Source organism: Diabrotica undecimpunctata, chromosome 4 (genome assembly GCF_040954645.1).
Source record: "Diabrotica undecimpunctata isolate CICGRU chromosome 4, icDiaUnde3, whole genome shotgun sequence".
In the NCBI taxonomy this organism is placed as follows: Eukaryota; Metazoa; Arthropoda; class Insecta; order Coleoptera; family Chrysomelidae; genus Diabrotica; species Diabrotica undecimpunctata.
The window spans coordinates 144,526,576-144,541,122 of record NC_092806.1 but is presented as its reverse complement, the minus strand read 5'-3'; the positions used below and the strand labels follow the sequence as shown (position 1 = coordinate 144,541,122).

Here is a 14,547-nt window from a genome sequence, read left to right as displayed (position 1 = left end):
CTATTTTATTTATTGTTCCTTGGGATATAGGCGGTAAATTAGGAAATTTCTCATGAAATAGGCGAGTTACTTCCTATTGTGTTCGGGTATTATCTCCGTAACCAATCATTTGTAAAACTGTTATTTTATGCATTTCCGTTAATCTTACCATTTTTCAGAATTGAATTGAACGAACTTTTTACTTAAATTAAAATACTGACAACTTAAATAAAACAATTTACTAATGCGTGTTAAAATAACGTTGCCACGGAAATTCTTTAAAGTTTTTTAATGGTTACCATCTAAAAACCACATTGCTATGGTTTTTGTTCACTTTCTCATTATCAAGACCTAAACGGGAAATAAGTAATTTCGGTAACCACATGATTTTAATTTATTTTATCTTAATTAATATTAATAAACTTAAAAGCGACAACATTTTTGAATGGAGAATGAAAAGACCTTTCAAACATTATATCACAAGCCTATACTTCCTATTTTAAAAATTGGGGGTTGTACCTGTCATTCTAAGGGGGTTGAAGGTAGGGGTTGCATTTTCACGTTAAAGAATGTCAAGTTATAATTTAAATTTGACGTGTTTCGGGATTTTTTATAATTATGTACAGTAACCTAAATAATGAATTTATTCCATTTGGCTTTTACACACTGTATACGACTACTATGTCATAGACAGTCCCATTTCTATATTTTTCTTGTGTAGTTATTACCGAAACAAACAAGCAAACTTGTTATAAAAAAACTATATAGTTACAATCTATACATTCGTAATTAATAAATTCATAAAAAGAATCAGATACAATGTAAATAATTGGGCTAATATTTAACTTAGAACATATAAAAAATGGATTCATCACTATAAACTTCTAAGAAGAACTAAGAATTTCTTTAATTTTGTAACTATAACTACTAGCATAATACGTATCTTTTGCCCCATTTCATATATTCGTTTTATTCGCAGCTTACTAAATATTTAGAAACAAATTAAGCATATTGATTTTTAAAATATAGTGAGGTGTTTTATTTAAATATGATAATATTATCATTAATAAAGTATTTTTAAAAATGTCGAAGTTATAGCAAATTTTTTAAAAAAGAGTTGCCATGAAATAAATATTTAGGTTCGTGTATTGATAGACACAGAAAAATGATTTTATACAATTTAAACCAGCTGTCAGGAATAATTACCCGTGTACGTACATAGTATCCCTCTTTATCCCCGTTTCTGTTTATACAGAAAGAAGAAAATGTCGACCAAAAACGACTCATCTCAACTGATTGTACTGAAAGATGTCAATGATTCCAGGATGGATCAACCGACGAACATTACGGAGAATCTGTTAATGATACCGGAGAAGAAACTGCATCAATTAAACTCACCAGAAATACGGTGTTCGCCCTCTCCGTGCGTGTTTGACTTTGATGGTAATATAATTCGAAGGTGTGGAGGTAAATATTATACTAGGTTAAATGAATGTGATATCGGCTTACATATATCAGGTTTTGAAAATATCTAAATAGAAATTTTGTTATCAATGTTGATATTTTTTAAACATTTTAAAGGTAAAAAAATTAGAAAAACTGCGTCTTTTAATGTTACTTGCGTAAATGGGAACTCTTCTACATTTCGGTGGTGAATTATATAGCATTTATAGTTGAGTTCTTCAACGTATTTTCCTTGGTCGTACTTTTCTTTATTCAAACCTGGGATATGGTTATCTGCATAGCCAGTGGCGCACCAAGGGGGTTTGGGGGGTTAACGCCCCCTCCCCCCCACCCAGGGCACTATTCCGACACTGTTACTCACACATTTTAAGTACTTAAAATGGTGGAGGTAGCATAAAAAAATTTCGGTGCCCAACCATAACCGATGTACATTCCCAGCTATCTTTCCAACTTTTAGGATGTCTTCTTAATGATCTTGAATGATCATTGTTAATGCAGGATCCTTTTGATGTCGTCTGACCACCTTGTTGAAGGACGCATCGTGTGTAGGTCACCGCTCTAAAATTTTCTTTTTTCATCTTCCATTCCTGATTCTTTCAGCGTTGTAATTCTTTTAACTGCGTCTGTAAAACCAGTTTTTCTCTTAACTATTTTATTTGAAACTCTATTTCTGACGAATACATTCAAGATTGACCTCTTCATTATTATTTGTGCCATTTGTATCTTATTGTTCATGATATATAGCCTGTGTTGTAGAAGATATTCTATAAGAGTTTCTTTTGCAACACAGGCTACCTCTTTCATTTCTATCACTATATCCGTTAGGTCCAATTACAAATCCCGAATCATCCAGCTTGTAGCCTATATTTTGACTAGATTGTAGCGTTTATTTCTCCCATCAGTAGAGTATAGTTGGTGGTTTCCTTTTGTATCGCAGTGTTAACGTCATCGTAGAACCATTTAACTTCTTGGTCGGTGTGGATACTGGTATGTGCGTATACCTGGATGATCTTTAATCAAATGTTTTCGTTTACTTTGTAAATAAAATATATAACTTTATCACTTATGCTTTGAATTGTGACTATATTCTTTGTGTTCTTTTTATTAGCCATAAATCCCCGGCTTTTGCAATAAACGTGTCTTTGATTTATACCGTAATGCCACCATGCTCCTGTGAACTCTTGCTACAATGTGAAGAGATCAGTATAAAATTCCTCCCATTGTAATCCCTCAGTGTTTCCAGTGCTTAGTTAAGTAAAGAGCAAAGCATTCATCATGATCTTCTAGGATACTTGTTCTAATTTGATTGCGTATTTAAGCAGATTACTGATAATTTCTTTTGGTGTGTGGCGTAAACTGTTTTTTGACACTGGGGTTCCTCTGTACATTCTGAAAATGGTTAAAAATTACACCGTTTAGCCATAATTCTTGCTGCATTAAATGAAGTATTTTTATTTTTGGAACAGTAATTTTAAATGAAATTTTATACTTATCTGCCCTTTCATTTTTTCGCAGATAATGTTTTCACCCAATTTTCTTTCTTTTAGTTAACTAATTATATCCTGAGCTTCCGTTTTTAAAGCGAAACCTGACAGGAAAATCGCCATATGTTTTATGGCCAAACGCAGGATATCTGCAGCATTCTCATTAGTTTCCTGGAGTTTATCTGGCCGTTTAAGAAGTGTTTGACGAGTTGTTTTGTAAAAACCTCTTTTTTTTTGGGTTTCCTTTTTATCATTTTCATCTTCAATCAGCTAACGGTTAATATCTTTAACAGGCGTCACGGATGCAATTGAACTACTTGATATTCTTGGTTGAGGTGGCAGCTCAGACAAATCCACAGAACAAAGTGGCTCTTCCGTGACTGCGTCAACTGACCTTGTGGTTTCTGTCACATCATTTTGTTTTTTTTTAATGGATGGATTGTTATTATTATTCTTAGTTTTTTCTGCATTTTTTACCTCCATAGAATTTTTTGGTAACTTTTCCCATTTTTAATTAATGATAATTGTAATTTTTTCTCATATCAGCTTTTTATTTTCCTCTAGGATTTGATTTTTATTTCTCAACTCACAAAATAGTTCATTTAGCATACGAATGATTGTATTTTCCATGCCATCACCACTATTTAAGGTTATTTTAGAATCACAACAAATCACACACGTTTCATCTAAAATATGAAGTTTTCCGGCCCAATCCCGTTCCGTGCATGATTTATGGAACGCTTTTTCACACTTTACACCTATTATTGTGCTTATTTTCTTAGTTTTGCAACAAGTAAACTTGTTTTTTTCGCTCTCGCTATTGCGATTATCCTTGGCGGACGCCATCTTCTCCGACGCCACCACTGAAAGACTCTCCTCTATAATACAATCGGTTTCCCGACGAAAGTACCAATATTCTGGTGTTACATATTGTCATAAACCATATTCTTTGCCGTTGTCATTTGTGAAGGTGTGAATTCTTACTACCCTCTGTCCCTCTACATCCGAGATTGCTATATAGCCTGGTTTCAAAGGACTGCCGGAGACTGAGGGACTTGCATTTTCCTCGTTTCTCATTTTACGGAAATGTCTAAATGTGACCGAAAACAATCCTATAAGAAACATTTTCTAACAGTATAATTGATAATTTTACGCAAATTAACGCATAAATTAAGTTAAAATATATGCTTATAAAATTATTTGAATGTATCTGCATAGCGTCATTTCTCAAATAGTTTAGCTCCTCAAAAAAATAACTTGTATAAATTTGTACAACACTCTTTGTACCTTTATTTCATATTATCTTGATAAAATCATGTTACATTTTTAAAAACTTGTTCAAGTTCTCGGATATTTACTTTTTATATTAGATATATTATCTGTCATTCAGTACCATTACACTCAATTTAGTTTAGTTTAAACTTCAAGGTTCGTTTTCAATTTCTCATTAAACGTGTTAATTTTTTGGGAATATATAAAAAACACAAAGAATATACTCACAATTCAAAGCGAAGTGATCGAGTTATATATTTTATCTACAAAGTAAACGAAAACATTCGATTAAAGATCATCCAGATATACGCATCTACCAGTACCCACACAGACGAAGAAGTTCTACGATGACGTTAACACTGCGATGCAATATGAACATTGTAGTATCAAGTATATCTTCCAAATGTCAAAAAAATAAGGTATTTTTTAATCTGAAGATTCCAGATTTTTGATAAAATGATCAATTACCCAACAACTAAATATTAAAAAAGTTGACGAATAACTTTACACGTACTTCTAAATATGAGTATAAGATGCTGAACCAGACATGAGAATTCAACTTTCTTTTTTCAAGCATGACATGGGTACACGTAAACTCATCACCAATTACCATAAATACCCTCGTACATAGTACAAACTCATCACCGCCATAAAAGTAGGGTTTTCAAAATAGACCCTAAGAGATTGGTAAACTGATCACTGGCCTACCTGCACTCCGGATCAGGTATATACCATAAAATCCCAGCAAACGGCTAGTTTTTGGTAATTTCACAGAATATTTCAAATTCAGATGTCTTAAATGCAACTGCAATTTATTGGTTTTTATTTGGGAATTCCACAAAATTCTATTGATAGCTACCTAAAATCATGCGAAAAGAAAAATTTCTCTTCATTTACCCTTGTTTCATCAATATGGATAGTGAACTGCTAATTGATTACGTCCTGAGCCAACGCGGACAAAAAATGATGGTTATCAATAATTTCAAATTTCAATTGCGAAAGACTCTAAAAAAAATCGAATTGCCTTTTGTGGACTTGTGCGACGAAAGGGTGTAAGGCTAAATGTCATATAACTGGTGAGTAGAAATTTTATACCGTTTTTGTTTAGTTGTTTCGGACTGGTTTTGGCGAATCATTCTGATCAAACAGAAAAAAATCAGCATAAGTTCTTTAAGTTAACTGTATAAGATGTTTTTTGTAGACAAGGCATAATATTACTTTATTGCTGTAGATAACCTTTTCTGATATTACATTTTGAGATTTCTAATTAAATTGTTAAAGTCACATTGTTATATTATATATATATATATATATCTATATATATATATATATATATATATATATATCTATATATATATATATATATATATATATATATATATATATATATATATATATTGTTCTGAAGCTATTTTCTTGTGGCATTTTAAAGTAATTACTATTTAAATGGGAATAAGCCACAATTAAAGGTTAAAGTATGTTTATTGACGTTTCAATTTCCACTTCGAAATCGTTCTCAAAATACAAACATTAGCAAATTAAACAAATTTTGTTTTTTGTTACTTAGTGAAAAATTCTTCTGACTTAATTTTATCTGACTAATCTATATTGACAATTCAGACATACATTATACATTTTAAATTAGACGACTTTAAAATTATATTGCCAATATTGTGGAGTTGCGTTCCTGGGACGACTTTACTTATAAGATAGTTCATTCGATTACATGAAATCAACTTTAACTTGAGAATATCCTGACGGATATTCTCAAGTCAGGATATATATATATATATATATATATATATATATATATATATATATATATATATATATATATATACTGAAAAAGCGATAAACGCTTGTAGTCAACGCTGATCAGTTAGACTACAAAACACAACTATGTATTTGAGTGTGCAGACGAAGATAGGACAAAGAAGTACTCTTTATATTATACCAAGCTTTCGCAAATCTTTATTTGCATCATCAGGGTGCTACAATAAACAAAATTAGTACAAATTACAGAATAAAAATTATTTTGTATCTTACACTAATTGAGGTTAGTTGTCATGATGTTTATAAAATGAAATGAACAACTCATCTGACTTCTACAAATAATGGCGAAAACTAACCAAAAAATGTAAAAAAATTGCTTTTAAAAGCACTCTAATTGTGAGATCTTTGTACAAGTCATTGAAAGATAAAGTACAGGAAACTGTACTTAAGCATTTTGATGCATTGTCACAATAATTGCATTGCTAATTACTTCAAATTTAAAAATTTCCGCCAATGATGCCATAAAATGTGGTGTGCTTTGCACGTGTAAAAAATTAAGTTTCCTTCGACTTCAGTGCACTAATAGCACACTCAAGTTTTTAGCTTTTCCTATTTTTCAGATATTTTAGATTTACTAACTGTCCAAAATCGTCTTTTATTTTCAAGATAGTCAGATAACCCCAAAACGGTAAGATTTAGACCGAATGTATGCTTAACAAATTATCTCGAGAATTCAATTAGAAATATAAAAATGCAATGAAAATCAAATAACGAAGTTGGGACTACTTCCGATATAAACAAAAATAGCACATATTGACAAATATTTTCATTTTAAAGTTCACTATCGAAATCCTATGCAACTAAATTTTTAGATCTCAAAACCATTTAGATTGGCAGATACGTCTAATAGGCCACACCGTGTGACATATTAATATCTCAGTTAAATTTTAAAGCAACTTGTAAAATAATTTCTGAACTTATTAAATTATCACATAACGAAAAGTATAACAGGTAAGAGGCAATCTTTCGCATTAGAAACCAGGCAAAAATCCCGGTGATGAGTTTACCTATCTGCGGTGATGAGTTTACCAATCTCCAAAGGATGCCGGTGATCAGTTTACTATATCTCCGAGGGTCTAATAATTTTATGGGGCGCTATATAGTGATGAGTTCGTACACGTCCCATGACATTACCCATTTGATGAGGGATAAAACAACTTCATGCCTCCCGTTAAATAAACTTCGTTTTATCATTTGCTTACTAAACTTACTACTTACTCACTTTACGGTATCTACCTTTTTTTGTATTATTATTAATAATATACACATATAAATGGATTAGCTATTAGTTTACGGCTTTAGGGTTTAGGGTCTCTTTAAAAATTTAGTTTTTTTAAAGGGTTCTGCCGCCAAAAAGTTTAAGAATCGCTGCTATACGATAAGTGCCTTAATGTTGGTGGATATTATACAGGGTGGCGCACCGAAAACGAAACAGATGCATTTACTGGCAGATGATTCCTTTTTTAAAAAAAACGCTTGGACCCGTCGATTTTGTTATCGAGGGGGAAACAAAATTGGCATAAAATCACATTAACATTTGCAGCCCCCTAAGCGGGGGTGGCACGATCCCTAAAATCTTAAATGGAAAGGGGGGTCGAATGATCCATCATTTAAAAGGTCTTTCAACTCCCTTTACAATGATGTAAAATTCATGTACTTCAATTCAGTAGTTTTGGAGATTTATTGATTTAAAATTGTTCTGAAGCTATTTTCTTGTGGCATTTTAAATTAATTTATATTTAAATGGGAATAAGCCACATTAAAGTTTAAAATACGTTTATTGACGTTTCAATTTCCACTTCGGAAATCGTTCTCAAAATACAAACTAATGTTTGTATTTTGAGAACGATTTCCGAAGTGGAAATTGAAACGTCAATAAACGTATTTTAACCTTTAATGTGGCTTATTCCCATTTAAATATAAATTTATTGATTTAAAGTTTAAATACATCATCGTAAGAGGAGATCAATACATAGCAGCAAAGTTGTTAAAAAATAAAGAACGAACTGACCTGTCAGCCGAATAAATGTTGAAAATGACCACCATTACTTTCCATGCAATAATAAAGATTTTGCTGAAAACGTTGCCGGACATTTTGCAATATTTGAGGAGTAATTTGATGGCACTCATTCACAATTCTTTGTCGTAAATCTTCTAAGGATGTTGGCTGAGTAGCATAGATTTTGCTTTTTAAGTAACCCCACAAAAAGAAATCCAAAGGTGATAAATCTGGCGATTTTGGGGGCCATTCAACGGCACCTCTTCTACCAATCCATTGACATAAAAAGGTCTGATCTAAATAATGCCGAACTCTTAATGCGTAATGTGGTGGGGCACCATCCTGTTGGAACATCAACATATTCTCAACGTATCGACCATCATTCTGATTTTCAATTATATCTGTTAGCGCAGGATCTATGGCATTTTGCAGTAATTCCAAATACATTTCACCAGTCAAATTTCCAGGTAAGAAAAAAGGACCAACCAAATGATCGCCAAAAATGCCAGCCCAAACATTTAATTTTTGTGGCTGCTGTGTGTGTACCTCATGGTAAATTCTGGGATTAGAGTCCGACCAATATCGACAATTATGACGATTTACTTCGCCATTTAAAAAAAAAGGAACATTCGTCGGAAAAGCAAATGTTAAATAAAAATTGTTCATCGTTTATAATTCGTTCACTCATAACTTCACAAAATTCTAATCGCTTATCAAAATCGTCTTCATTAAGTTCTTGTACAAGGTGAATTTTATACGGATGAAAATTATGGGCCTTTAGAATCCGTTGGATAGTACGTCGACTAACACCACACGAAGTTTGCAATTTGCGGGTACTTAATGTAGGATCTACAATAACTTGCCCTAAAACCCCCACTTCTGTTGCTTCGTTCCTTATAGGATTTTCAATATTACGTTTTTTATTGGCGACTGATCCAGTTTCCCGAAATTTAGCTACAAGTTCTAGAACATATTTTCGGTGCACATTATTGTTCTCATGTCGCTCATTAAAAATTTGTGCTGTTCTATTAGCGCACTGATTATTTCCGAAAAATATTTCAATAATTTCAACCCTTTCTGCCGTGGAATATACCATGGTTAATTTATGTCTAAAGCAATAAATGATATTTTAACAACAAAGATGGGTCAAATCAATCGCAAACTAATGTACTATTTCCTATTTAAAATAAGTACGTGGCATTCTCTACTTATCTTTCTTCAAGAAACAACTTTTTTTGTCACAAAGGACACTTCAATTGCTATTTTTATTATTAATAAACCATGGGCGTAGTAAATAAAAGCATTTACTTATCAAGAAAATGCTTTTACTCAAATTTCTTCTGAAAGAAGTACAAACTAATTTGATGTACCTATTAAAGTCTACTTTAAACTTTAAATCAATAAATCTCCAAAACTACTGAATTGAATACATGAATTTTACATCATTATAAAGGGAGTTGAAAGACCTTTCAAATAATGGATCATTCGACCCCCCTTTTCATTTAAGATTTTAGGGATGATGCCACCCCCGCTTAAGGGGCTGCAAATGTTAAAGTGATTTTATGCCAATTTTGTGTCCCCCTCGAAAACAAAATCGACGGGTCCGAGCGTTTTTTCAAAAATTGAATCATCTGCCAGTAAATGCCTCTGTTTCGTTTGCGGTGCGCCACACTGTATATAATAATATCGATCCTGTAACAAATTGCTAAGAAAACTAAGGTTGTTTTTGTTTTAAAACGTTGCTTACTTTTAAAACATTTCCCGTATATGGACATAATATAGTAAACTTATTTTATTTACTGTATTTATGTCGTTTTCTTTTCGTAGTTTTAATAAGCTACAAGGACAGCGTTCTTTTTAACTATTAACATTTTACACTATATTTATATTTCGTCAAAGTAACTACATACGTTTGTTACATAAATTACCTTTTAATAAAACTAGCAAAGTGTTTATTACGTCTAAACTTAACGTTATCAATGTAAAATATGCGTGGTTTAGTGGTAACTACACTGGGTTTATTAAACCTACTAAAAATATAATAATTTTTTGATTCTTCATTGTGAACTATAAAAATAAAGATTTTCTACTTTCTACATTTGCTTACGTAAAGATATTTGAATTTGGCTTTGATAGCATGTATTATGTCTAGGTCAATTTCCATTTCTCTCCTAATGTTCACGTTCCTCACTGTATCAAGTCTAGTGTGCCAGCAACATCGTCTCCAACAGTCCATTTCCATTGCCCTAATTTTTTATTTGTTTTTTTGACTGATCTTCCAAAGTTCGGCGTCGTATAACCCGATACTTTCTATTCCTCCTCCACCTCAGTCCTATTCCCTTTTGGGATGTGGTGACACCATCAGGCCTTTACAGTTTTTTCACGATTTCCTTCCATCCTTCCCTGTCAATTAACATATTTATAAATGCCTTGTTAAATTTATCAGTATAAAAATAGATCTAACCAAAATATCACATCTTGAAATGTTTTGGACTTTTGCCCTTGATAACGGCTTCAAAGCCTCCATTGATAAATAACGTAACATGTTAGGCGAATCTATTTCAGAATCAATTAAACTCTTGCTCCAGTTTTTATTGTAACGTCGAGATAAATTTCTAATTGTATAGTTTTATCTTCGAACTATTAAGCAATGACATCACAAAGTAATTTATTTAAATGAATGTCCATTAAGCTACTTGAAAATTTAAGGTTAACAATGAATTGACGTCACGGACGCCCACGATTTTATTAAAACCGTCAATTTAACAACAAAAAATTCAAATGTTTTCAAAACAACATCGAGAGAGTTTTTTAGCATTAATTATGAATATTAATAAGATATTAATCTTAACAAACCGATGTCTACATTGAATGCATCCAAGTGGGAAGTTGTAGGTTCTATGTGGTATTATATTGCGTGATAGTTGTTGTTATTTGTATATTTATTCCCATGATAGACAATAAAAAGTTCGTAAACAAATTGGAATAATAAGCAAATCGTGCTAAACAACCTTTCTTACAGTGACTATATGTTTTGGATGTAGGCGATCAGCATCATGATCCCTACTTTACTGGCAGCTATTCTGAATAGTCCGTTTGTAAATGTCTTGAACCGTTTTTCATATTTTAAAGCCAAAAGATTCTTTTTCCTTACATCTTACTCTAATCCTTTCACAACTAAATTCATGTTTACATATTAGACTTTTATAATCACAATAATTAATTTAGATATATTGTATATAATGGTCGTAAAATTCTCCTTTGCCATTCTACGACGGTGGAAACCTTTGGCCCCAACAGCAGTTTCGAATTTCTGGAATTTTAGAGTCCCAGCATTATGAGTGGAATGTTAAAAAACACTTTTTGCGTAAAGGTACATTGCATCAAACTCGGCAAGTGTTCAGCTACAGATACTAAATAATTAAGAAGATGAACTTTTCTTCCTTTCATGAAAAGGGAGACTCGAGAAATCCTGAAAATTATAGAGGCATTAGTCTAATGAATAGTACATTAAAATTGTTAACGGCAGTCATAAAAGATAAAATCGAGGAAAAAACGAACATGGCAGATGAACAACAAGGCTTCCGGAAGAACCTCAGCACAATAGACGCAATTTTTATTACCAGACAAATAATAGAGAAGTCTATTGAATATGGAAAACCAACATACATGTGCTTTGTAGATTTAAAAAGTGCTTTTGACATGGTGAAGCGAAATGACATCTTAAATTTATTACCAGCTGAACAAATAGACCATCAGATAATAGGGACAATTAATGAAATTAACAAGAACAACAAGACCAGAGTTATAATGCCAACAGGGGAAACAGAATGCATAGAACTAAAAGGAGGAATCCGCCAAGGAGACTCACTCAGCCCATTGTTATTCAATATGGTGATGAATCAAATAATTCACGAAGTAAAAAAACGACATGGGAGCGCATAAAATCGCGATACTATGCCGATGATGCAGTACTAATTGCTGATAACGAAGATAACCTACAAAGGCAGCTCACACCTTCAATATCACAGCAAACAAACTTAATATGAGAATATCAGCAGAAAAAACTAAATGTATAGTGATCAGTAAAGAGCTGCGTAGAATAACTAATAAAATTCAATTACTTAGGAGTAGAGATCACTAGTGACAGGGATATAAGAACAGAGACCACAAGGCAAGCATTAAAAGTGCAAGAGTAAGTGGTTGTCTCCGAGAAACCATGTAGTGAAACAAATATCTGACTACGGAAAGCAAAATGAAAGTATACAAGACAACAGTAAGACCAATCCTAACATATGCAGCGAAGACAAGGACCGATACAAGAAAGACGAAACAACAAATCAACAATATCGAAATGAAAGTATTAAGATCAATAGCGGGCATATCATTAAGAGACAGACAAACCAACAGAAGTATACGCGAACAATGCAAAATTCAAATTATTAACAGGTGGATAAAAACAAGAAAAAAAACTGGGGGGAACATGTAAACCGAATGGGACCAGATAGATTAGCGAACATCTGTAAAAACAACAAGCCGTATGGCAGAAGACCCGTTGGAAGGCCGCCAAAAAGGTGGAAAGATAATATACAGTCGACAACGACTGAAACAGAATAAGAGGCAGACAAACAGGAGTAATCCTAGTCGCACGAAGAAGAAGAAGAAGAACTTTCTTCCTTTGCTTCTGAATTTCCGAAAATATTATCCATGATTACAGGTGCCATTAACAATTTTAGAAGGCTTAACGCCACCATTTAGTAGATTTTCTATCTAAATCATAGCTGGTAATTTTTGATCAGCCAAATCAACCCCTCCCATATGTTTATTGTAAAATACTACCGCTTCGTGGCATGTAACAGTACATTTTTTGCCAATTTTTTTTTAATCTGATTTAGATGTGAATGTAGATGCTGAGTGGCAGTTTGATAACATTGGACCTCTTCAGTATCCTGCCAGCCAGCTGCCATTAGATCTTTATCATTTCTTCTTAAAGATATTTTACAAGTTAGAACATTCGTGGTTACATTGGGATTCAACTTAGTAGAGTTACTATTCCCGTTATTACTGTTGTCTCCATTCATTGAATGGCGTTCATCATTGCTGTCTATATCTGCTGCTTCAGTGCTGCTGTTACCTTCCTTCTCTTCATCGCTTATTTGATCTCTTCCTTCACTTCTATCTTCACCATATTTAGGAGTATAATCAAACTGATTAGATGCAACCGGTTTTTATGAGTCATATGTATTATTTACAGCTTCTTCTAACCTTTTTGATGGACAATTGTGATTACTTATAAAATTACGGTAGGCAACAAACGGTCCCACTAGATTATTGTATGCAGAACACCTTATACTTTAATTACCATTTATTATATTTAGAAGTAAGTAACGGATCCTTGCAATTTTATAAATAATAACTCAGATAGTCATGCACTTGCTTTAATACATTAAAGTGAACTTAGGTAATTCTATTTTATGATACCAGTGTTGCCGACTGATGACAGTAGACTATATATTATTGAAACATCTCATTTGTAAAAGCAGATTCATTTGTATTCTTCTTCTTCTTATGGTGCCTGTCCTATGAAAAACTGCTAGGTGGGCGTTTTTTTGTTGGTAATCCAGATAACTTTGTCAACTTGCAAATAACGTTTTAACAAAATGGTGCCCCTTCACACTATTATGGTACAGTAACACGTTACCTTGATGGTATATCGTGGTAGATAGACTGGACGACGAGGATCGATAGAATGGCCAGCTCGGTTACCGGACCTCACACCATTAGATTTTTTTCTGTAGGGTACTTGAAATATTCTAAGGTTTACTTTTGACCGGGTCAAATTAAAGGAAGTTAGCCACTTATTGTACGCAAGATAGATACCTTTAGGAATAATCAAAACGATCAAAAATATCTACCAAAACAACACAATAAAAGTAAAAGTGGAAGAAGAACTAAGTGACCCTATTGAAGCTAGCAATGGGATGAGACAGGGAGATTCTCTGAGTCCTCTGTTGTTCAACCTGATGATGGATGAAATAATAAAAAAGTAAGAACTAAAAAAGGATACCAAATGGGAGAAAAACAACTTCAAATAATCTGCTATGCAGACGACGCAATACTACTCTCTTGAAGTGAAGATGATTTACAACGTATGCTGCACCAATTCAATATAACAGTCAGAAAATTTGATATGTTAATTTCACCAACAATACAAATTGGTTATAACAGCAAATTTACTTAGATGTAAATTGACGCTGAAAGATCAGATAATAGAACAATAGATGGAGTTTAAATATCCAGGAAACACATTATCTATCTATGGAAAGCTCGAAACAGAAGTGGAAGATCAAGTGAATAGAGCAAATAGAGCCGCAGGTTGCCCGAATGAAACTTCTTCTTCTTCCTTCTCGTATGTAGGCTTTAAAGCCTGTTTCTTCATCAATATTAGCCTCTTAAATTGTTTAAATTGTCGCACCATATTTTTGTTGGTCTGCCAATACTTCTTCGTCTATTTGG

At 32.8% G+C, this 14,547-nt stretch overlaps 1 protein-coding gene across 4 annotated transcripts in view; it reads left to right on the top strand.

Moving 5' to 3' along the window:
- Positions 1-14,547, top strand: part of IP3K2 (Inositol 1,4,5-triphosphate kinase 2) — a 229,704-nt gene that overhangs the window by 177,607 nt on the left and 37,550 nt on the right. The window contains exon 2 of one of the 4 annotated variants that reach the window (XM_072530444.1): positions 1,235-1,446. The exons of the other annotated variants lie outside the window; for them this stretch is intronic. Within the exon in view, the coding sequence (XP_072386545.1) occupies positions 1,245-1,446 (202 nt within the window). The 5' untranslated portion in view covers positions 1,235-1,244. The remainder of the gene's footprint in view (positions 1-1,234; positions 1,447-14,547) is intronic. 4 annotated transcript variants of the gene reach the window in all.